Consider the following 24151-nt stretch of genomic DNA (forward strand, 5'->3'; position numbering starts at 1 on the left):
AGTAGCTGTGTGACCTGGATAAGTTACTCAACCTGTTTGCCTTAATCCACTGGAGAAGGTAATGGTAAACCACCCCAGTATCTTTGCCAAGAAAGCCTCATGGACAGTATTGGGTTGCTATGGTCCATCGGGTAATGAAAAGTCAGATATGACCAAACAACAATCTGTGATTGATATCCCCAGAGCCCTGGACAAAATACTAATTATCAATAATTTAAGCATTTTCCTCATTTCTTTATTAATATAGAAAAAGGTCCCAAGGTGTATGGGCTAGTACAAAGCACCGGGTACAAATACTGTTGAAATATCTGGTTTAAAAAATAAAATGAGTAAAGAGGGGTAGATGGAAGATGCTCTGCATTAAGTGGCTAGTCTCAATGAAACTTTCTGGTATCCCAAGGTAGAACCTATAGCAATGCCCCATTGAGACATGGGAAGTTGATAGACCAGTAGCAGGACTAAACTGGCAACAATGACAAAGGGCTGAGATTGAGGGTCACACAATGAGAGCAATCTCTCCACTGAAGATATGTTGGCATGAGGTTCCCCAATAGGACCAGGGGCTTTGGGTTGGGGCTGATAGCTGGTAACAAGATTTTGTTAATACTAGAGGAGTCCAACAACGGGAGAGGGGTTGAAGTCAATGCCCTCATCTCCCTACCAGGGATGACTCTTAATCCATGAGGGGCTTCAATGCCCAAGGCACAGGAGGAGACTCTTAAAGCCTCCTAGTAAATGGTCAGGATGGGGCAGCATAACTCTGGGCTTAGTCTGTGGTTTAATGCCAGCCCAAGTTGAGGTGGAACCAGGAAGGAGACTGCTGCCCATCAAAGGTGGGAATGGAACATTGAGACATGAATGGGCAGACAGTTCTGGAGTTAATAACCTGGATATGTCTCTATATATGGCAGCTAGGCTAGCTTCATTCTCCAAGAATACAAAATTTGGAGATTCAGCGTCACATAGAGGAGACATTGGAAGTCCCAGGAGACCCAGGACCTAGTCCCTGCTCTGCCACTGACTAACCTTATGCCCTCAAATAAGTCACTTATTTAAGGAACCCAAAGGAATAAGGATTTCAGGACTCAAGATAGGTTCAAAGTAATGAAAGTAGGTCTGTGCTACAGGGATCTGGCCCAGAGAAAAAAGGTAGGAAAATATAAGAAAAGGAGATGTTTCCACAAAGGGCCTATTCCCAGCAATAGTCATGGGAAATCCCCAATCTTCCCAATTTGGGAAAGGCCTGATAGTTCTATTTGCTCTGTTGTAGATGAAAAGAGGTAACCCCTACCCTTTGGCACATTATGTACAGGGAGAGTAGAATACATGAAAAGATCTCTAGGTTTATGCAACATTTAAAACCAACTCATTGTTAACACTTTGGCATGAGAGAATGGGATGGGATCTAGGATCCTTTATGGAAAACCCTAGGGTAGGGAGCTCCAGGCCACTACTGCCTCTCATCTCCAGGATGTGGACAGGTGGGGCTGTTCCATCCCCATTGTCCTGCCCCACCCCTATGAAGAATATGTGACTCTGCCCAGGTGACATATTAGTTGGTGAGGGTAAGGAGAGAGGAAAGCAGAGAGGGAGATGAGCCTCTGTGCTCTTTTTTCCTTCCTGAGAATGGCAGCTCAGTCGACTGACTCACAGATCTCTTCTACCACGGAATTGAAGACGTGTGGTTGGTCTGCATAGACGTGGTGTGAAGCATCCTCAATAGCCTAGAGGAGGAAGGAGAAATAATCAGGAGTGGGATGGGGGAAATCTTCTCAGAGATTACAAAGTTCTACTACATTTAAATTCTTTCTCCTTTCAATCTCCTCCTCCAATTATATTGCTCACAAGAATTTAGAGAGCTCCCACGGGGGCTACTAGGACCCAAGTCACTATATATTTCCCCAAGTTCCATTCACCAAGCCCACCTTTAGCCGGGCCCTTTAACCACAGAGGGAGCAACCTAGAGCCCACAGGGAGATTTCACCCCATTCAAAGATACTAACTTAGGTTAATGGGAAAGGTAAACAAGAGAAAAGAAAAGGTAGAATTTCAGTGACCAGTCACTATTACCTTCTCTACCACTGTCATAACCTTTGGTAAAAACTACAGTATGAAACAGTGGGGAAGTATTTAAATACCTTCTGCATGTAGTACACATATGGTACTAGTTGGGAATTACTCAGGTGCTGTTTTGGCCACATCTAGCAATAGCTTAGGCCTCTGGGTCCATCTCATTGAGCACTTGTTTCCTGGCTTCTTTGAAGTCTCATGTAAAATCTCAACTTCTACAAGAAACCCTTCTTAATCCTCCTTAATACCAGTGCATTCCCTCTGTTGATTATCTCTCACTTTATCATGCATATATCTTGTTTGTACATAATTGTTTCGTTATGTCTCCTTGAAGAGTAGGGACTATCTTTTGACTTTATGTTCTCAGCACTTAGCATTCTACAAATGCTTGTTGACTAACTAAACGTTTAACTCCAGTTAAAGGAGTTCATAGGCCACCCCCACTTATTCTACTTTCCCTCACTAGTTAAGTCATCAGACTTTTTTCCCTCTTCTACTTCACATATTTTCATCCACCTAGAGTCATATCAACGCTCTGATTTTCAGCCTACAATACTTTTTCCTCTCTATTGTCATTCCCCATGCTGCCCTAACTTACCACATCTCGGACATAGGAGCCCGGCCTCCTAAGTTTTACTTTCTCTCCAGTACTGGTATCTATCCAGGTGTTGGCTCCATAGATCATGGTGATAGGCACATCTTTCCGAACTAGGTGGATTCGCTCCAGCATGGGGCGCCGGGCCCAGCCAAAGGACTCCATCATAGCCTTGAATGCTGTCTCACCACTGGCAATAGAAAGATAGGCTTGAAACAAATTAGAGACCCAGATCTTCATCTGCCAACCAAAAAATTATGGATTAATGGTTTCTTTAGACATTAGAGACCAAGAAATGGAGAAGCTTACCTGGAACATCTTTGTATCCCTTATGATACCTGGCATAGTTCCTTACCCATAATGAGCACTCAAATGTAATTAAATTATTGAGATTCCTTGTTAAAAGAGATTAGTTTGGACACAATGATGAACTTCCTGACAGTAAAATATTTGGAGATTACTGAGAGAGGTGAAACCTTAAGATTTTTTTTTTTTAAAAGAGCCACTTATTCAACTTGAGTAGTCATTGATACTAAGTAAGAAGTGTCAAATTTATTTTACCACCTGAATGTCTCCTCAAAAGAGCTAACGGAAAACCATATCGTGTAGCTATTTGCAAGGTTGGGAAGGTGCCAATTTGGACTAGGTTAAATAAATCTGGTTTAAAGTAGGGAAAATGGATTGGATTTCTGGAGAGAAGAACTGAGCTTGGATTTCTGGAAGCTGATTTGAGTTTTCATCACCAAGACAGAATCCTAGGACTTCAAAGTTTCAAGAGAGCTTAGTGGTTATCCTGTTGTTAACAGCCCTCCACACTCCAGCTTTGATCCTCTCTAATCTTGATAGGGTTCTAGCCCTAGTGTCCTTATGGGGCTTGCTGTACCTTTGATGGGGGAGAAGCAAGAGCTCTATGAACATTCTATCTGATACTCTGAGGAATTAGTTATTCCATCAAGTTACTTAGTATCTTTGTTGCAGAAGCAAGATCTCTATGAATATTCTATCTGATACTCTGAGGGATTAGTTATTCCATGGAGTTACTTACTATCTTTGTTGCAGAAGCAAGATCTCTATGAACATTCTATCTGATACTCTGAGGAATTAGTTATTTCATGGAGTTACTTACTATCTTTGTTGCAGAAGCAAGAGCTCTATGAACATTCTATCTGATACTTCGAGGAATTAGTTATTTCATGGAATTACTTACTATCTTTGTTGTAGAAGCAAGATCTCTATGAACATTCTATCAGATACTCTGAGGAATTAGCTATTCTATGGAGTTACTTATAATCTTGTCTTAATCATATGTTCCCCTGGAAACAGGGAAAGTATTTGTAGGCTCAAAGAGGGATGTGGTATAACAGAACAATGAAAATTTGGGAGACAGAAAAGGACTTTATGGTGCATAGACTAGTCTTTCATGAGTGTTTCCCCATCTAAAACACCACCACCCTTTCTTTCCTCCACTGTGTATAAAGCTACATGGGGCTTGGGAGGGTAGCTAGCTGCACAGGGCAGGGCATGGTCAGGCAAAATGCTGATAGGACTGGGGCCTGATGAGTGAGGTCAGAAGCAGGACTGTGGGGAAAGTTGGTAGTATGAAGTCTTGGTTTTGTTTTTGTTTTTTCTGTTGAGTAGCTTGTTGCCCTTCCATTGCCTGGGCTATTCCATTCAGCTGAGTTCATGTGATGTGTGTAATAAGAGCAGACTAGATGCCTTCCAAGGTCCCTTTTAAATCTTCAGATCCCAAGGTTTACTTCAAGCCCCTCATTTCATAGACGAGCTGAGAATTTTGAAGCAGCAAAGACTACAAGTCATTTAGAGGAAAAAACCATACCTAGAAATGCATTTGCTCAGATATCAGGATTCTCAAGCAGTGTTCACCAAATTTTCCACAAGGTTAGTTAAGTTCCCTATTCATCCCAGTTTCAGCACAAGGCACTGATTGCATGTTCTAAGAATAAGTAAGTCAAACATACTACCAAATTCTGGCCTGCTGAGATGTCTGCCTGCATTGAGAAAAGGGCCAAATCTTTTTCCTGGACAGGCAGGTAACCTAGTATAGCTATTTTAAAAAATGTGTCCCAGAATAAATAATTTCTCTATGACTTTATGACATCCTTTCCTCTCAGCCCATTACTTGGGAATCTTTTAAAGAATGCTGCCATTGATCTTCATGATACCTTTTCTTTAGTAGAGAGGGAAAGGAATAAGGAATTTTTTATAGCTGAGGAAACCAAGATAGGGAGGCAGATACCACTTCCCAGGTCATAGGGCAGAGCTGGGGCTTGGGACTTCTAGCTTAACACTCTTTGCAGTTTCTACACTGGCCCAATCCCATCCATTGTTCCCAAGGGTTAACTCACCTGGGATTCTGGGCATTACAGTGGTAGATATACTCTGAAATTGTGTCATCATCAAAGAAATCAGCAAATTTTCGCTTAAAATCAGGACGAAATCGCTGTACTAGGCCAGGCCCTAGGAGGGAGGAGAAGGGGCAAAGAATCTGCTTAGTATCAGACAAAGAAATTGATTATAGATACCACAAACAATGGGCTCAGTTTATTATCAGAGCCAGTGTGGTGTAATGGAAAGGACAGTGTGGTCTGGAGTTAAAAGGTTTGAATTCAAATCCAGCTCTGATATTACTAGCTGCATGATCCTGAACAAGATACTTAACCTTATGGTGCCTCAGCCTCCTCATTTGTAAAAATAAGGATAATACTTACATACCTACCTCATAAGATAGTGAAGAAAAGTAATTTGCAAACTTTAAGGATGTGGCCATTCTAAAGAATGTCTTCGGGAGCAGCTAGGTGGCACAGTAGATAAAGCACCGGCCCTGGATTCAGGGGGACCTGAGTTCAAATCTGGCCTCAGACACTTGACACTAGCTGTGTGACCCTGGTCAAGTCACTTAACCCCTACTGCCCCACCAAAAAAAAAAAGTCTTCAATAATATCACCATGACCACTACTATAGCTCACATTCTGAGCAGCTAGGTGGAGCACTGTATAGAGCACTGGCCCTGGATTCAGGAGGACCTGAGTTCAAATCCAGACTCAGACACATGACACTTATTAGCTGTGTGACCCTGGGCAAGTCACTTAACTCTCATTGCCCCGCCAGCCCCACAAATAGCTCACATTCCAATGAGGTAAATCTGACCTCAGACACATTCTAGTTGTGTGACCCTATGCAAGTCAATTAACTTCTGCTTACCTCAGTATCCTCAACTGTAAAATGGGGATATTTGTACCTACCTCCCACAGTTGCTCTGAGTATCAAATGACATAATATTTGTAAAGCTCTTAGTACAATGTCTGACACATATAAATATGTTTTCCTCCCTCCTTCTTCCTTTTTATTTACAGATGAGGAAACTGAGGCACTTAGCACAGTACCCAGCACATAGTAGATGCTTAATAAACACTTGTTGAGTTGACTAGAGACAGAAAAATCAGGCTGTTTGCCTAAGGATAGATAATGCTACCAAGTGGCAAAGCGGGACTCAAACCCGAGTCCTCTGATTTCAGACCAAATACTTTTTCAGTTGCTCCTGTGTTTACATTGCAGAAGGGTTTAAGATTTGCAAAGTGCCTTCCATACATTATCTTATTTGAGCCTCACAACAATCCTGTGAGGTAGGTACAAAATATTATCCCCATTTTACATATGGGAAAAATTAAGCCTAGAGAGAGTTTAAGAGACTTGCCCAGATTCATGAAGGTAGTGAGTGTCTAAGGTAGCACTGACACCTCTGTCTTCCTGGCTCTGAGCCTCATCCTCCTGCCTCTTTCTCCCGTCTCGTCCTCCTGCCTCCTCCCCCACCCTTCCCCCTCTTCCCACACTGTAGCTTCTCAGTGCTCTTCCTCTAAGTTGTTCATTTTTGGCACTCAACCATAAACTTGCAGGAGATTTACACAGAAAATGTCTTTTAATTGGAACAGTGATAGTTGCCTGCCAAAGTACATGGTGTTGCCTTGATATCACTAGAGCAGCCATAGTGTATTCGGCAAAAATGCAAGGTTCCCAGGATATCATTCTTTTCCAGAGTTTTAAATCTCGACACATTCCATGCTTGAAAAATAAAGTGTTTCTCAATATTATATATTACTCTTTTCTCCTGACATAAAATCAAAGGCTGTTCAAGGACCCTTTGCCTCTTGTCTTCTAAATCAGTCAAACCACCATCTTTGCTAGAGTGTCCCTCACACTTATTTGTACCCCTAGCTGAACAGAGAAAGGCTGTCAGAGGTATGGAGGCTGGGAAAAGAAGGAAAGGAGCTTGCTTTTGTGGGAATTGTATGAACCATGCTGACTCCATCTTTTGACTCAATTCTGGAAGTTTCCAGAATTTTCAGTTTCCGTCCTATTCAATTATGGATCTAGTCTAATTTGTCTTTTAATTGTGGGAATTTTGAGAAAACTTTATTGCACTATTTGAACCTAGACCACCGCTACCTGCTCCTTAAAGACCCTTAACCAAGGACGTAGGTTTTGCTGATCAGAAACCCAGTCAGATTCAAATATTGATGCAAGGAGTTTTCTCACAATTATACATCTCAAGGAACTGGCCTTAATTTGATTGAATTCAGACACTAGGTAGGAGTGGGATACCTCTTTTTCTGAGGGAATTGTACCTGTTTGCTCTCCCCTCCCAACTCAGAAAGTTCCTAATCCTTCTTCCAATTAGAAATCAGATTATCTAATCTTATATCTTGGTTTGTATCCTGTTGTTTTCTTTGAATTAATTTGTTATTTGATCATTCCACTGTCGTACTCTGTATTCAGGGTCTTTGGACTGACTGGGGAGTTCATTGACCCATTTATCATGCCTGTTTTGCTAATAAATTGTATAGTTCGGATTGTTTCCTCAGTTATTATTAATTACCCACCACACTTCAGGGATGCCGAGGACCATCAGAATGACTTGAGTTTCTAGCTGCCCATTCTTTTCCCTGTCTTTTGCCATTCTTGGCTCCTTCAGATGCTTGAGTTCTTCTTTGAACTATCTTTTAATGGGATCCAGAACTACTTTGCTCCTTCTATTGGTAGCTTGGTCCAGTGGATAGAGAGCTGGCCTCTGAACCAGGAAGATCTAGGTTCAAGTCCTGCCTATGTGACCCTGAGCAAAATGATTACTCTTTCAGTACAATGGGCCACTGGCGTCAAACTCAAATAGAAACAGGGACTGCTAATCCATACATAAGGATCCCTACAGGCTGCATTTTGACTTAGTTTTTAAAAATGGAATAATATCTATTTTATTGTATTCTTTTTCTTTTGTTAAATATTTCCCAATTACATTTTTTCTTTTTTTTTTTCCTGATTACATTTTAATCTGATTCAAACTACAGTTGGGACAGACGGAACCTGTGGGCTGCATTTGAGGGGCATGCTCTAGGCAACTCTTAGGGAAGACACTAAATTGCTGAGAGCTGCATGTGTGAAGGGAATTTCCTCATCTGGGCTTTCCCTACATCAGTGAAATAATAGATCTAACTAGTCTCCAGCTCTAGAGAAATCTGGGAGACTTAGCTTGTCTGTTTATTCATTAACATGGAGGATAATTCACTTCTTATTTCTTCAAAGTCCAAAGATACCCAGGAGTGGAGAAGAGGGTAATGTGCTAAGAGTGCAGAAAACACTACATCTAGACTCAAATGATGGAGGCTCAAGTCCTGACTCTGTTGTGACTCCCTGTGTGACCCGGGGCAAGTCATTTAATGTCCCTGGGCCTCGGTTTCCTCATTTGTGAGGGTCGGACTAGATGGCCTTTGAGGTCACTTCCTGCAGGATGTCTATGATCCTATTAGAAATCCAGACTTTCTCCTTGAGTATACAACTGATTCTGCTTTCTCTGTTCCTTGTAGATTAAGGCCATAGGACTCTGAGACCTCAAATAAGAGATAGGAGATTCAGCTCAACACTGAAAGATTATGATGCTATGGAATCTCCAGGTTTATTCCTCTGCTTTTCAATAATAAACTAAGTGTGGTGGCATGGGGATTCCGGAATGGGATGAGATACATTTAGAAAGAAGGTGATCTCTTCTTTTGTAAGTTACTTAGGGCTAGCTAGGTGGTGCAGTGGATAAAGCACAGGCCCTGGATTCAGGAGGACCTGAGTTCAAATCCAACCTCAGATACTTGACACTTACTAGCTAGTGTGACCCTGGGCAAGTCACTTAACCCTCATTGCCCCACCAAAAAAAAAAGTACAGGATAAATGTAAGTTACTCACCCCAGGGTCCAGCCACCCTTAAGACAGCTAAAGGATTGGAACGCCCCAGGACAGAGACAACAGCTTTGACCCAGGTTGGGGGTGTTCGGATTTCACTGGGGTCAGTTGGTCGAAGGGGGAAACCCCACGGGTCCACCAAGATGAGATGTCTGACTCTACATGAAGAAAGGGAAAAGAACAGCTCAGAGGTATGACAATTCTTAAGTCTTCTCAGAAAGAAGAAAGAACTGATGGATTAAGATAATGACCATGACTGGGAAGCTCATATTAATTGTACAGTTCAGACAAACTAGACTACTTGCTGTCCCTCAGACACTGTATCCCATCTCCAGTCTCTGCCTTTGTACAGGCTGAGCCTTACTTTAAGAACTGACTCCCTTAACCTCTACCTCTCAGTTCCTCCCTTCCTCTAAAGCTCAGCTCAAATCCCACCTCCTACATAAGGCTTTGCCTCATCCCTCCCCCCAAAACAAACAAAACCAAAACAGCTTTATGTTTACTTTGTACACATGTTATACTTACTTCTATATCTCCCCCTATAGAATGTAGGGACTTTTTTTGTCTTTGTATCCCTGACGTCTGGTACATAATAGGCATTTAATAAATTTTTACTGATTTGTTGATTAGTGGAGTGTGCTTTCTGTTGAGGCAAAAGACAGAGTCCTCTCTTACCTTTCAGGATACTTGATAGAGTAAGATGTGGCGAGGAATCCTCCTAAGCTGTGCCCCAGTAGAATCATGTTGGGGATCCCCATGGTCTCCCGCCAGGTCTCTATAGAGGCCACAAACTCATCCTCAGCACCTTGGGCATCACGGGGAAATATTGGCCTTGAGCTTCTCCCAAAGCCCAGCAGGTCGAAGGTGTGCACTGTACGCCGGGTACTCAGTGAATCCATGTTTAAGATCCAGAGACCCACGCCACCCCCAAAGCCATGCACCATCACCAGGGGCGTGCGGTCCTCCAACTCTGGGCTCACTGTGACAGTCCAGATCTTGTTATGATTTGGGAGGGACACATAGCGGGCCAAGAACTTGTTCTGGAGACCTAAGGAGAGGAAGAGTCCATGGAAAATGAATAGTCTTTCCACTGATGATGCTACAGCATTGGCTACTTTCACCATAGACTCTTAACCATGTTCAATACTGAACTTTTGACATTGGTGCCTTCCTGGTATTCCTTTCTATAGGGATACCCTGTGTCCCTACACAGAAGAATTCAACAGCTTTTTATACTCAATATAAACTGAAACTTTCCCCTCATTCCAAACCCTATTTCTTTGTTTGCCCTAGTAACCAGAAAGTATAAGAGAAGAGACTCTTTATTTCAATTCCTTCTTGGAATTGACTGCTTGGTTTCCTTTGGGCTGGCTCTCTGGCCAGTGCTAATCCACATGGTTGGCTTAAAATATAGTCTAAGACATGGTATCTATCTGAAATATAATTTCTCATATTCCTCTTTTTTTATTGTAAGGTACTTGATTAGAAAATTTCAATTGCTACTGCTTTACACATAAAATGCCATGTTCCCTTATTGTGAATACAGGAAAACAGCTTTTTCGTGCTGCTTTGCTTAAATACAAATCACAGTTCTGTAATTATTCTTTTCTTTTGACAATCATTTAAAAATGTGTATTTTCTGATTATTATCACGAATTGTTAATGCTATAAAACAAAGGATAAATATCTGATATTCTATTATATAATTCCCATGACTAAAAAAAAAAAGAATATAGTCTAAGAGAGCTCAGGGTAAGTTTTCCACTGGTTGTGAGGTACAATTTTTACTTTAGTCCCCTTGTTTGCTTGCATCCTGGTGGTTGAGATTCCTGGCTACCCTAAAAACTGGGGGGGGGGGTTGCTTACTAATTCAGGAACACAGATTAACAATGAAGAAATAGCTATTTGTCATGTGTTTACTTTGAAGAAGGTATATCTGGAAGGAGGACTTGGTTTTCCTACCTTAAGAGTTGTTAAACAGAGGATAGGAGTTGGAGAGGTAGGGTTAGTGAGTGGGAACAGCCTGACCTTTAGGTTGAGGCCAGGGGTTTACAACAACATTACATTGTGATCTTGAAGTTAGGCCCTGTCTTTTGCCTCTTTATGTATCCCCATAGTAGCACATAGTAGGTGGTTAATAAATGCTTATTGACTGACTGACTGGCTTGCTTAGGGTAATAAGGACATGGAAGTCATCCTTGGGAGGTGACATCTAGCAAATGAGGAGTTGTGATTTAGAGACACAGGAAAGAGCTCAAATTGTAGAATCTGCGGTATGTGACTACATGTTGCTAACGGGGTTAAACTTTCTCCATGTGCCATTGGCCTTGGAAGCAAGTCCCCAGCAGACCAAAACAGCTGTGCTAACCAGATAAGTGCTGGTGCAGGATACAGTAGAATATAAAAAAGTGCGATGATAAATAGTCACATGTATATCTGGAAGATGAACTCTGGCCCTGATATTTAAAAAAAAAATCATCAAAGATATTTATGATCAGAACAGGGAGGGGGGGGTCAATCACATGGTAGAAGTGAGTCAGTCATGTAGTGAGAGAAGGGGAAGGGTTGGTATCCATCTAATGTTAAAGGAACCAGAAGAAAGCCTCCAGTGTATTAGGTAGATACTTGATGACAAGTTTATGGAGAGATGCACATAAAATGAGAAGACACAGAGGGCTGCCCCTTGAGGCTTTTTTTTTTTTTCATGAGCCCATATATTTATTGAAGGGTCAAAGTAAAGGGAGAAGGGAAAGGAAGAACTATTATCCAAAAGGATCTAGCCTTTCCTCAGTTCCCCTCCCTATCCTCTTGGCTTGCCCAGTGAAACTAGACCATGGGCCTGCCACATGTTCTGGTTAGGGAAAGCCCTGAGATAGGACAAGCCCATCTCATCTACTTACATTGTAGGATCCTGGCTTCCACATTCTTCAGCTGAGACATCGAAGTTGGACACCAAGTAGGTAGCCAGCTACTCAGCCAGCCTTGAGGCCTGGGATCAGGGAAAGACACAGATGCATGGTGACCATATTAGAAAGGGGAACACAGATCCACTCAGCATTGCTGACAGTCACACAATATTTATCAGGCAACAAAAGTTCTCTCCCTGCCTGCCCTCCCCACTCCTTTGTGCCAAATCCTCACAACCAGCACTCTTTTTGATGTAACTGTTAAAAACTGTTCTTCTTCTTGGGTTAGTGGCTATTTACAATAACACACACTACTAATATTACCTATTTACATGCAGAGAATGTCATTCACCTATATTCAAAGAGATCAAGAACCAACCAGACTTTTTTTTCTTTGTGATACTTGAGGATGACCTTCACTAAGCAGGCTAAATGACCATGAGGTCTGCCAGCTTTTCCAGAGTAACAGGCCTGGCTTTCTCCCTTTCTGCTCCTAAAAATATGACCCCCCCCCCCACCCAGAGGTTACCAGCAGATGTCCAGTTTCCTTCGGGGGGGGGTAGTTCAACCCTGAACAAAGCAGTGGGGGAGGGAGAGGAGCAGAGGGGAGGAATCTGGAGAACTGAACCCAATTTTTGGCCCTGACACACTGGGCACAGGCAAGTTACCCTCTGTGCCTCAGTTTCCAAATTATAAAACTGAGGAGAATAAGCCTCTATTTCTCATGGGTGCAATGGTGGTAAGTGAAATAATCAACTTTCTTTCCCCTTAATGTACAGGAGGGCAATTCTTTCTCCCTCCTGTGCTTTCTTATACTTTCTAGAACTCTGGCCTAGAGAGAAGAATTCCAGGTAGGTAAGAGGAGACCTCCTTTTTCTCAATGTAAGCCACTGGCAGGGATCTTCCCTATAGTGGGGCTACCCTAATCAGTATCTGCCAAGAAGGGAACACCTTTCACAGAATCTGAGCACCAGGAAGGATTGCCAAAGGCCATTTGATCTAACCTTCATAGACTCAGGATAGGAGCACTCAGATAATCCTCTGATGCTTGATGTGATGTGGAGATGACCCTGTGTTGTCTGTGGTTTAAGAAACAGCCTGGCAAAATCTGGCAAGATTCATCAGTAGAAGCCATCAGATGAAGATCTTTCTTTTTCACAACTCATTAACCAAGACATTATGGAGTGGCTGTAATCTGTAATAGTGGAGCCACACACCCAACACCTAAAATCATAATTCTTTTTTTTTTCTTTTTTTTCCAGTGAGGCAATTGGGGTTAAATGACAGCTAGTAAGTGTTAAGTGTCTGAGGCCGGATTTGAACTCCAGTCCTCCTGAATCCAGGGCTGGTGCTCTATCCACTGCACCACCTAGCTGCCCCCAAAATCATAATTCCTATCAAGCTATCAAGTATGGGAGAAAAAGCACTGACCAATAGCCAGGAGCTCCGCATCCTTGTCCTAGCACTTCTCCTAATTTGTTGTGTGCTGTTGGACATACTATTTCACCTCTATAGGCCTGGTTTTCTTATTTATGAATGACAGTATTGGAATAGATGATCTTGAAGGTACTTTCCAACATTCTATGATTCTAGGAGAAGGAAGATTATTTGAACTGAGAGAAGACCTGATGGTGAGGTAGAGGGAGGGACATCATACTGGTTGTATGACCCTACACAATACACTCAACCACTGAGTGCTCTGGGTCACAGAGGAGGTGCCTACCTGCATTTGGAGAGGTTTTCTTAACCTGAGAGTTCCCTGTATCAATAAAACCATAGTTCTATTCTCTATCCCCTATCCCCTGGTTTCCAGAGTACAATTAGGTCCAACAGTGGGCTGTTGCAAAGAGGCAGATTTGGGCTCAACATGTGGAAGTCACTTCCAATCATCTGACTTCCCCAAAAGTGGAATAAGTTGTCTTGAAAGCTATCATTTGGGGGTCTTCAAGTGGAATTTAGATGACCCCTTGTCAGGGACTTACAGAGGAGATTTCTGTCCAGATATGAGTCAAATCTGAGGTCCTCTGAAGTCCCTATCCACCCCTGAGATTTAGGTGCCTTGAGGACACCCCAAAGAGGGCTGTCCTCTACTTTGGTATGGCTGACATGTGGCATATCTGGTAGTTACAAAATGCTGGAGTGTTCTCTTGATCTTCTCAACAACCTTGTGAAGGCCATAATACAAATATGATCATCTCTATTTTACAGATGAAGAAACTCAAGCTCAGAGAGGTTAAATAATTTGCTTAAAGGCCCATTGTAAGTGAAGCCAGAACTAAAACCAGTACTGGGTTCAGAACTTCTGACCCTTCCAGTTCTATGCTTTTTTGGCTACTTGAGACCCACCTGGGACTAGAACATAGGTTCTTTTAATTGCACCCTTGACATCTCTTCTATGCAATCCTAATCTGTTAACCAAAGAGCAAATGTCTCTAAAACCCTTTGGGCCTGTGCTCCTCGTCTACAGAACTGAGTTCACAATCTGGCCTCAACATACTTTTCCAGCCTTGTCCCCTTCCTCTGTTACCCTGCATGTGGCCAGTCCATGCTCCAGCAAAATTGGACTAGTAGTTGTGCTGAGTTTCTTCTGTTATTCCTGGAGTTCTCCCTAACCTTCCCTCTCCTATGTCCTTCACTCATCCTTCATAGATGATCTTAGAATCATAGATCTAGGGCTGGAAGGGATGTCATTTTACAGAGGAGGAAACAAAGGGTCAGGGAGGTTAGGGACTTGCTCAGGGTTATGTGGATAACAAGCATGTGAAGTAGGATTTGTAGCTAGGACTTGTAAGCCTCCTGTGTAAACGCCCCTATCCACAGTGATTTTTTCCTCCTATGAACTCATTGTCTGTACCACTTACTGGTTATGATGTATCATTTTATGGATGCCATGTCTCCTAAACTGCCAACTCTGTCTTTTTTTGTTACTTCAGACTGGCCCATGATTAGAAGACAGGTTGTCTTTGAATCGCACCCTGGAAATCCTTGAGGCCAGGGACTGTATCTTATACTCTTTGATTCCTAATGCCTTGAACACAATAGTCAGCATTCAATAAATACTTTTAAAATCTAAAACTATTTAGTGGGGCAGCTAGATGACACAGTGGATACTGGCCCTGGAGTCAGGAGGACCTGAGTTCAAATCTGGCCTCAGACACTTGACACTTACTAGCTGTGTGACCCCTGGGCACATCACTTAACCCTCACTGCCCCGCAAAAAAACCCCACAAACAAACAAAAAACCACAAACCCCCCCACAAAAAACCCCCAACAACAACAAAAAAACCCCAACTAAAACTGTTTAAAAAGTCGCTAAAAATTATTGATCAAAATATTTTCTAGAAAGGGGAACATTTTATTAAATGGTTATGATGTGCCAGGAACTGTATGCTAAGCATTTTACAAATATTATCTCATTTGATCCTCACAACAACTCTGAAAGGTAAGTGCTACTATCCACATTTTACAGTAGAAGAAATTGAGACAGACAAGAGGTTAAATCACTTGCCCACTAACACACAGCTAGTAAGTGTGCAGGTCAGATTTGAACCCAGTTCTTCCTGACTCCAGGCCCAGTGCTCTATCCCTCTAGTTGCCTCTACTTCTAACTATCAGATCATTTAACAAAAACAAAAAACCCAAAAAACAAAGAAAAAAAGCAACAGGTGACCTCATGAGGTAGCTCTAGTGACAAGGATACCCTTGTCATTAGAAGTGGCCAAGATAACTGTTAGTGAATGGATTGGGAGGCAAGATAATGTTATGTATAGCTCTTAAGGTACACTGCTTAACCAATCTGGTTTACATGTGTAAAATTAGGGGGTTGGACGAGATAATTTTCTAAATACCATTGTTACTAGTTGACATTTGTATAAGGCTTTACAGAGCATTTCACAATGTCTCATTTGAGAAATTATCACAACAACCCTGTGCAGTAAGGAGTACAATTATTATTGCCCCCATTTTACAGGTATGGAAAGTGAGGCTCAGGGCTAAGTCACTTGTTCAGCTCATAATAAGTGGTTGAGCTGGGCCTCAAACTCAGGGCTTCTGTCTTCAGCCCAGGAGTACTATAAGTGGAGAGGCTTTCAGCTTAGAAAGTAATGCTCTTTGAGATTTCTCAGAGCTAAAGGAAGGCAATTCTTTTCCTCTCTCTCTTTTTTTAAGGCCACTTTACTTTAGGAGATGCCAGTTCAGAAGATCTGAAAAGGAGGCAACAATACCCGTCCAGCACCAGAAAGAGGCTAGGCTCTGTACCCGTGTAAGGTAGGCACAGCTGGGTGCTGAGTCATTCTTCAAAGAGCAGTTGCTACTTCATCTTAGGAAAGAAGGCTCAGGCAACAACAAAGGGACCCCAAATTTGATTGCAGATGAAGTGAAACCACTGGAACTCTAAACCCAAGATGCTATACATACATATTTTGAGGATAATTATTACCTGTTTATATGAGGTAATCAGGATCTTGCTTGGGAAAAAACTAAATGGTTTTCTATACCCTGCTTCTGACTTCCTCCAGCACAGAAAAATACTCCATTCCTTCCAAAGCTTTTTTAAAACCTCTTCAAGTGAAATATATTTTTTTTCTCCCCAGCATCCTTTGCTACAGGATTCCGGAGGTATGTTGGAGATCATTCCTGGGGCAAGTGAAAACAAGCTTCCCAGTTCTTCCTCCCAACTCCAGCCCAACCAGGATCTAACATATAGAAATCTTCTAGAAAAATACAGGCATTATTGCTGACTCCGAGAGTTTCCCAAACCCCTTAGCGCAGGAAACAACAACAGGATGGGAAGCAGGAAGAGTAAGAAATACAGGCTAATGTCAGATACGTAACTTGCAGCAAAGCTTCTCTGTCCTTACTACCCCTGTATCCCTTCCTTCTCTTAGGAGAAGAAGCCTCATCCCTCCCCCTGGAGGAAAACTGAAAAAAAAAAAAGAAGGTAGGGAATGTCTAAAACCAGGCCTCTGCATCAGAGGGGCCTAAATTTATGAGCACAGAAAGAAAGAGAAAGAGAGACAGGGAAATTAACTCACTGCTGCTCCAGATCGTCAGCCATAGTAAACAAGCCAGGCTGGGTAGAAGGGAGCCAGCCTGTCCCTCCTCCTGACGGCAGCACCAGCTGACCTCGGAAAGCATTGGCTAACAAAGTGGGGCGTGGCCAGAGGATCTTAGGAGAAAGATGGGGTAAGCAGAAAGGTGGGTGGGGCAAATGGGATTATGAATGGAATGGGAGGGGTTCAGGTGAGAGTAGGGAAGTGGTTAAGTAGAGGGCAGGGTTAAGTAGGTATGTGCTTGGTTTCTGAAACAGGTGCCAGACTCTTGGGGCAAATGCCTTAAAAAGATCCTGCACTATGCTCATTTTGAGTGGCCCTGGGACTGAGACTTTGGAAAGCTTTTGGGTGGGAGAGGTGAATGGTTAAAGTGATATGCTAAAGAAGGCCTAAGCTATTTATGTTGGTAGAGTCATCTGCACCCTACTCTCAATTGTACTAGCCCAGAGAAGTTGAGCCTTCTGCTACTCAGGACCTTTAGGCTAATCTTCTGTAGGTTCCTCGACCTGGATGCATTTAGCCTGTACAAATATTCAGTTCAGTTCAAACTAAATGACACCAAATTATTGTTTAGGGCACTAGCCTATGAAGCTGAAAAACGACGGGATTTTACAGTCTGATAGAAGTGTAGGAATAGCTCATGAACACAAATACAGTATAAGGGCAAAGAAGGTTCAATCAAAAAATTTTTTTTTGTTGTTTTTTTTTTAATTTTGTGGGGCAATGGGGGTTAAGTGACTTGCCCAAGGTCACACAGCTAGTAAGTGTCAAGTGTCTGAGGCCGGATTTGAACTCAGATACTCCTGAATCCAGGGCCGGTGCTTTATCCACTACGCCATCTAGCTGCCCCTAAAAATGTTTTAAAAAAACTGGAAAAGGGGAGAGAGCTCACTTTCAGCTGGGGAGTTCGGGAATGGCTTGTCTCCTTAAGTGAACAGAAAGCTTTCAAAAGGTTAGAGATGCGGAAGGGCTATGTTCTAAGTAAGGAGTCCAGACAGTACAGGATGTTGTTGTTGTTCAGTCATTTTCAGCCCTATCCAACTCTTTGTAACTCCATTTGGGGTTTTCTTGGCAAAGATCCTGGAGTAGTTTGCCATTTTCTTCTCTAGTTCATTTTTTTTAACAGATGAGGAAACTGAGGTAAACAGGGTTAAATGACTTGTCCAGGGTCACCCAGAAAGTAAGATTTTGAGGCCAGATTTGAACTCAGGAAGGTGTCTTCCTGGCCTAGGCCAGGCACTCTATCCACACTTATCCACTTAACTATTGAGCTTACAAGTTTGGGATTATTACAATGCTGGTGCTATTATCAGAAATAGTAAAGTTGGGAGGGAACAAAGGTTGTTTTAGACATAATGAGTTTGAGGTTCTGGCTGGACATTCAAGGATAGATATTTAGCAGGTAGTTGGATGTGAGTGCTAGAGCGCAAGGAAAAGGATTTGGGAGTTATTTGTGTAGGAGTAATAAATGAAGCTTTGGGTATGAGGTTGGCAAAGGAAAGAAAACAGCAAAAAGAGGTTTGAGGATAGAGCCTTTGGTGATCCCATGATACTTAGGCAGCAAGAGATGGAATATGAATCAAAGGAGAGCAAGGAGGAACAGTGAGAAGTAGAGTACAGAGAGAGCAGTGTCATGGATGTTGAGGGAGGAGAGACTATGAAGAAGGAAGGGGCTGATCAACAGGGGAGTCCCATCCTATAGAAGCACCCATGTGGAAACACTAACCAGAAGTCACTGGCACTGGGAAATAAGACACTATTTGGAGGGCTTTTAGGAGTTCCCAGGTTGTCAGGTTGCAGGGAGTTAGAAGGGATTTATGCTTGAGAAAGGAAACATGTAGAGATTAGGTGTCTTGGAGACTTGTGTGTGGTCCAGAGCTGGAAGGATCCTTGGATAGTAACCACTTCTGTCTTATCTAGGGGAACTAGCCCAAACCCTTGGGAGACATAGATCTTTGTGAGGCAGGGTTGAAAGAAGGCTTGGAATTGGTCTCAGGGTAGGTAGGGCAGGAGAACTTTCTACATGTTTGTGCTTGATCAGTTTTATGGCAGGTTACACCATGCAATAGGACTGGCATTTCCCCATGTGACTTCTTTCCTCCTACTAACAACTTGGGGAGGTTTTACTTGAAAGAAAACAAAGCTGGGGGCAGCTAAGTGGCGCAGTGGATAGAGCACCGGCCCTGGATCCAGGAGGACCTGAGTTCGGATCCGGCCTCAGACACTTTACACACTTACTAGCTGTGTGACCCTGGGCAAGTCACTTAACCCTTATTGCCCTGCAAAAATAAAAAGGAAAACAAAGCTGTCCTCAGGGTCTAATTGGCCTCAGTCTTTCAGATGTAGCTTCCTGATCACCTAGGGTTATAAAACATCTAGGGCCTCTCAGATTTGATGAGTTCCTAAGACCACATAAATTGCCATACCCTGATGACCTACTGACCAGATGCATTTCCAGATGAAAATAGGGGCAGGAGGAAGGGGCACAGGGATGCATCCAGAAAAGCTAAGTTTGGCTGGTATCCTTGTCAAATAATTTTGCTGTTAGGGAAAAGTACCTACTTTGTGAAATGTTCAATGGCTTTCCAGTGCCTCATTTTGTCCCAACATTGAGCCCGAACTATGAAGGTGCTAGTGTTAGAGCTGTGCTTCCAATACACCATATAAAAAAACCAACTCCCCGCCCCCCCCCCACTTCTGTAGGACTCCCTAAGACCAAGCTGACTAGAACTCTTAGGGCATTTTTGAGAGCTTGGGATACTGTAGAACTGTAATGAACATTCTGAAATCATGCCAAAGTAGAAACGACTCCTAGAGTCTGTCGAGAGAGTGAAAGACCAAGGGTTTTTTCTCTTTTCCTGATTTTTTTTTAGTCATGTTTCATGACCCCATTTGGGGTTTTCTTGGCAATGAAAATGGAGTGGTGTGCCATTTCCTTCTCCAGCTCATTATACAGATTTGATAATTTCCATCCAACACTGTTTGGAGGTTCTCAATGTTATGATCATAAAACCTTTCAAAGTCCACTTCTTTTGCCACACAACTCAACATTAATTTGCGTTTTAATTAAAGGGACAGGCCAGTTCTATAGTTGCTGGAGAGAAAGCAGCACAGGATAGTGGAAAGCACTGGACTGGAAGGCCATGGTTCACTGCCATGCTCACCAAACTCAGGGGCTCTGTACTACAGGTAACTTGACTATTCAGTGAAATATGAAAAAGCTTTGACATAAATGACACCCTACCTCCCATGCCAAGCATGCTGTTAAAAATGTCCATTTAAACTGTTGTTTGTATGAATAGCTTAAGAAGTTGCCCGTTGGAGTAATGAATGCTGTAGCACTTATAGACATGGTGCTATCTGCAGATAGGCAGCAGGCCCTCTTCTTGCTGTAGTGCTTAACGGTTCATAAAAACTTAGTAATTCAGTGTGTTGTTGTGGCCGTAAGACTCTGGAATTCATGCATTCAACAAGTCAATCTGATTTGTTTTTCTTTCATGTTTCTGGTTTTCTCTTGTATCCCTCCCATGGAGAAGCAAATAATGGTGGGTGAAAGAAATGAAAAGTAGATAAAACAAGAGGAAGACACATCAGCAAGGGGCCTGGATGAATAGTACCAATAGTAATATTACTATTTTGAGTAATCTGCCTCTATATCAGAAAAATGTCCTCTTGGAATATGCATAAAGCTTAATTTGGTGCTGAACCTATCCTTTTACTTCCTGATGGATGAGGCAGGGAGGTGGAGGAGGGTTCAAATTACCAAGGAAACTGACTGTACCACGCATAGATTTTCAAATTCTCTTAACAGCTCATAAACAAAAGTCTCAGAATAGTTATGTGTTTCCATATTTTATTGGAAGCTAGATGAGTATAATGACTACAGTCAAACGGATATTAGAAGCCACATCATCAACAAAAAATGTTCTACATGCTGAAAATGCAAAGGATATGTTTACATGGTCCTTGCCCTGAAAGGGCTGAATAAGAGAGATTACTTATTAACCTACATGTAAGTCCATTTGGGTCAGATGACTTTCATCTTCAAGCTAGAGCCCTTCCCTCAGAGATAGAAAGAAGTCACATATACAGTGATGTAGGCACAGCTAGATGATTCAGTAGATAGAGTGCTGAGCCTGGAGTCAGGAAGACCTGAGTTCAAATCAGACCTCCGACACTTATTAGCTGTGTGACCCTGGGCTAGTCACTTAACTTCTGTTTGCCTTGATTCACCTGAGAAGGAAATGGCAAAGCACTCCAGTATCTTTGCCAAGGAAACTCCACGGACAGTATAGTCCATGGGGTCATGAAGAGTTGGACACAACTGAACAACAACAATGTAGTACAGTCAGTTTACCCTGGCTGTTTAAGCTCCCTTCTATCTTTGGCTGGCACTAATGTGGTTGTGGAATGACTAAAATCAGTCAGAAGATGAGCATCAGGGAGCAGCTAGGTAGCGTAGTGGATAAAGCACTGGCCCTGGATTCAGGAGGACCTGAGTTCAAATCTAGCCTCAGACACTTGACACTTACTAGCTGTGTGACCCTGGGCAAGTCACTTAACCCTCATTGACCCACCAAAAAACCCAAACCAAACCAAACCAAAAAAACCCACCAAAAAACAAAAAAAGAAGATGAGCATCTATGGCCTGCAGATGAAAGGTGAATGGGACTGAGATTGTTTAGGCCCCAAACCCTTTTAAGGTTGCTATCATTTCCAGCATTTGACCAGAGAAGCCATTGGGTGCTGCTTTGAAAGTTTTGATGTTTTAACTTTAGAACTTGTCTGGTTATGAAATACCATACAATTAAAAACAGGTCAGGGATACCAGAAATGGGGGCTATGAGGAGATTAGGAAAAGCTAGATCCTGGCAACAACAAAAAAAATTCAACTTGGATTATAGAATTTAGAGCTGGAAGGGACCTTAGGGATCATTTAATTCGACCCCCTTATTTTATTAATATGGAAACTGAAGTCCAGAGAGGTTAAATGGTTTATCCAAAGGCATACTGTAGAAAGCAGAACCGTAATTGGAACCCAGGTCCTCGGACTACAAATACAGGGTGTCCCAAAAGGATTAGGCAATTTTACACTTTAATAACTTCAGAAGTATAAATGCTACAAACTAACAAATAACACTTAAAATTTTAAAATACGGATATGTTTCTTATTAAAATTCAACATAGCCACCATCTTGTGCTATAAATACTTCATTTGCAATTTCAGTCACAGTCTCTTCGCTTGCTCTGGGCCTCCCAGACCTAGGCTTGTCATGAATTGAGCCAGTTTCCTTGAATTTTTTCATCCAGTTGTTAATCAAATTTCTGTGGGGAGCCTCTTTCTTATAATGGGAAGCAAATTTCCTTCTTACAGCTGTTGCTGACTTGAGTTCAGCTAACCAGAGAACGCAGTTGACTTTTTCTTCAATGTTTGCCATTTTCAATCAGAGGGACTGAAACAAAAAATTAAAATTAAAAACTTATTCAATGAGCAGAACCAGGAGAACATTGTACACAGTATCAACAACATTGTGTGTTGATCAACTGAGATAGACTTGACTCTTCTCAGCAATACAATGGTCCAAGATAGTTCCAAAGGACTCATGATGGAAAATGCTCTCCAAATCCAGAAAAAAAGAACTGTGGATCTAGATGTAGATTGAACAATACTCTTTCTGCTTTTTTTGTTTTTCCCTTTTGCTCTGATTCTTCTTTCACAGCATGACTAATGCAGAAATATGTTTAATGTGATTGTACATGTATAACCTACATTGGGTTGCTTGCTGTCTTGGGAAGGGGGGGGAATGGGAGGGAGAAAAATTTGAAACTAGAAATCTTAGAAAAACAAATGCTGAAAACTATCTCTACATGTAACTAGAAAATAATAAAATACTTTTATGATAAAAAACTTATTCAAACTCACAAAACTAAATATAAAAGAAATTTAAATTTGGATGCAGTGCAATGACTGATTAGAAACCAGTGTTCAAACCCTTCTCTGTGACTTTGTATAACTACAGACTATTAAAGTTAACCTCTCTGAACCTCAGTTTCCTTTTCTTTTAAATGGGTATGATAATTTTAGTATTTAGAGGCAGCTAAGTGTCACCAGACCAGGAGTCAGGAACACCTGAGTTCAAATCCACACCAGTTTACCAGCAGTGTGACCCAGGCCAAGTCACTTAATTTCTTCCTCAGTTTCCTCATCTGTAAAATGAGGAATAATAAGCACCTAATTGCCAGGGTTGTTGTGAGGATAAAATGAGGTATTTGCAAAGTGATTTGCAAACCTTAAAGAGCTATAAAAATGCTACCTATTATTATGGATAATATCAATTTCCATATTGATACAAATAGCAATAATATCCATTATCGTTATACTGATATTATCAACAATGTTCATACTGACATGGCTAATAGCAACAATATCCATTATACTAATAACATTAACCCAGTGTTATCCATATTAATGATAAATAATATTTCCATATTATTTATATTTTTACCTCAGGACTATGAGGAGCAAAAATATGTAAATCATTTAGTAAATTTTAAAGGGCTATGCAACTGTCAACTCATATAACCCTGTAAACATCCAGTTGTGAAAATATAAATTCATATATTCATTGAACGTTAGGGCTGGCAGGGGTCCTTAGATATCATCTAAGAACTCACTCTCTCCCACCACCCTGCATTTTACAGAGGTGGCAGCTGGTGCCCAGAGGGAAGTGACTTACCCAAGACCACACACCAAGCTACTGGTCAAGCAGAAGCTTGGATGGATACTTCGATTTAAATTTGATATTAATTTAAAGGCTATTCAACGGAAATACTGTCCTCCCTCCCGCTCCTCCCTCGCCTTTTTCTTTGCTTCCTCTCTCCTTTCCCTTCTCAGCAGTCTTCCCCTCCTCCTCCTCTCTTCTCCCCCCTCCCCTCTCTTTTCCTCCTCCCCAACCCCCTCCTCTAGAGAAGACTGACTGAGGCTACGCCGGCGCTTGCGCAGTGAGGGGATAAGGCTGTCGAACTACGGTCACTTCAGCTCCGCGCGAATGTGTCAGTAACAACTAGGAACCCGACTGAGAACCGGCCCTACAAGACGCGGGATCGCAACCATTTCTCTGATTACCCCTCTGGTGCGTGCTGGGGAAGTTGGGAGGAACGAAGAGACCCGGAACTCTTAGGCTGCAGCCCAGTCCGTTTTTTTCTCGTCCCCGCTTCCTGTTATTCTCTCGCCGGAGCAACTGCTTGCGTCACCTCCCGGACTTCCAGAGATAGGACAGTAGGGA

General features: G+C 42.1%; 1 protein-coding gene across 3 annotated transcripts; it reads right to left on the reverse strand.

Annotated features, from left to right (window-relative positions):
- Positions 1–226: 226 nt before the first annotated feature.
- On the reverse strand, positions 227–24126 carry ABHD4 (abhydrolase domain containing 4, N-acyl phospholipase B). Of its 3 annotated transcripts, none has more exons than XM_043983386.1 (7): positions 23992–24126; positions 11809–11897; positions 9584–9956; positions 8912–9066; positions 5032–5143; positions 2669–2855; positions 227–1724 (listed from the first exon to the last, which is right to left on the reverse strand). In XM_043983386.1, the coding sequence occupies exons 2-7, from the start codon at positions 11846–11848 to the stop codon at positions 1635–1637; spliced, it is 957 nt and encodes a 318-aa protein (XP_043839321.1). In that variant the 5' UTR covers positions 11849–11897; positions 23992–24126; the 3' UTR covers positions 227–1634. The 3 variants fall into 3 exon arrangements, with proteins under 3 accessions (XP_043839321.1, XP_043839319.1, XP_043839322.1); XM_043983384.1 differs by lacking the exon at positions 23992–24126 and adding an exon at positions 16848–16932; XM_043983387.1 differs by lacking the exon at positions 23992–24126 and adding an exon at positions 12819–12968.
- Positions 24127–24151: the final 25 nt, after the last annotated feature.

Source organism: Dromiciops gliroides, chromosome 2 (assembly GCF_019393635.1).
Source record: "Dromiciops gliroides isolate mDroGli1 chromosome 2, mDroGli1.pri, whole genome shotgun sequence".
Classification (NCBI taxonomy): Eukaryota; Metazoa; Chordata; class Mammalia; order Microbiotheria; family Microbiotheriidae; genus Dromiciops; species Dromiciops gliroides.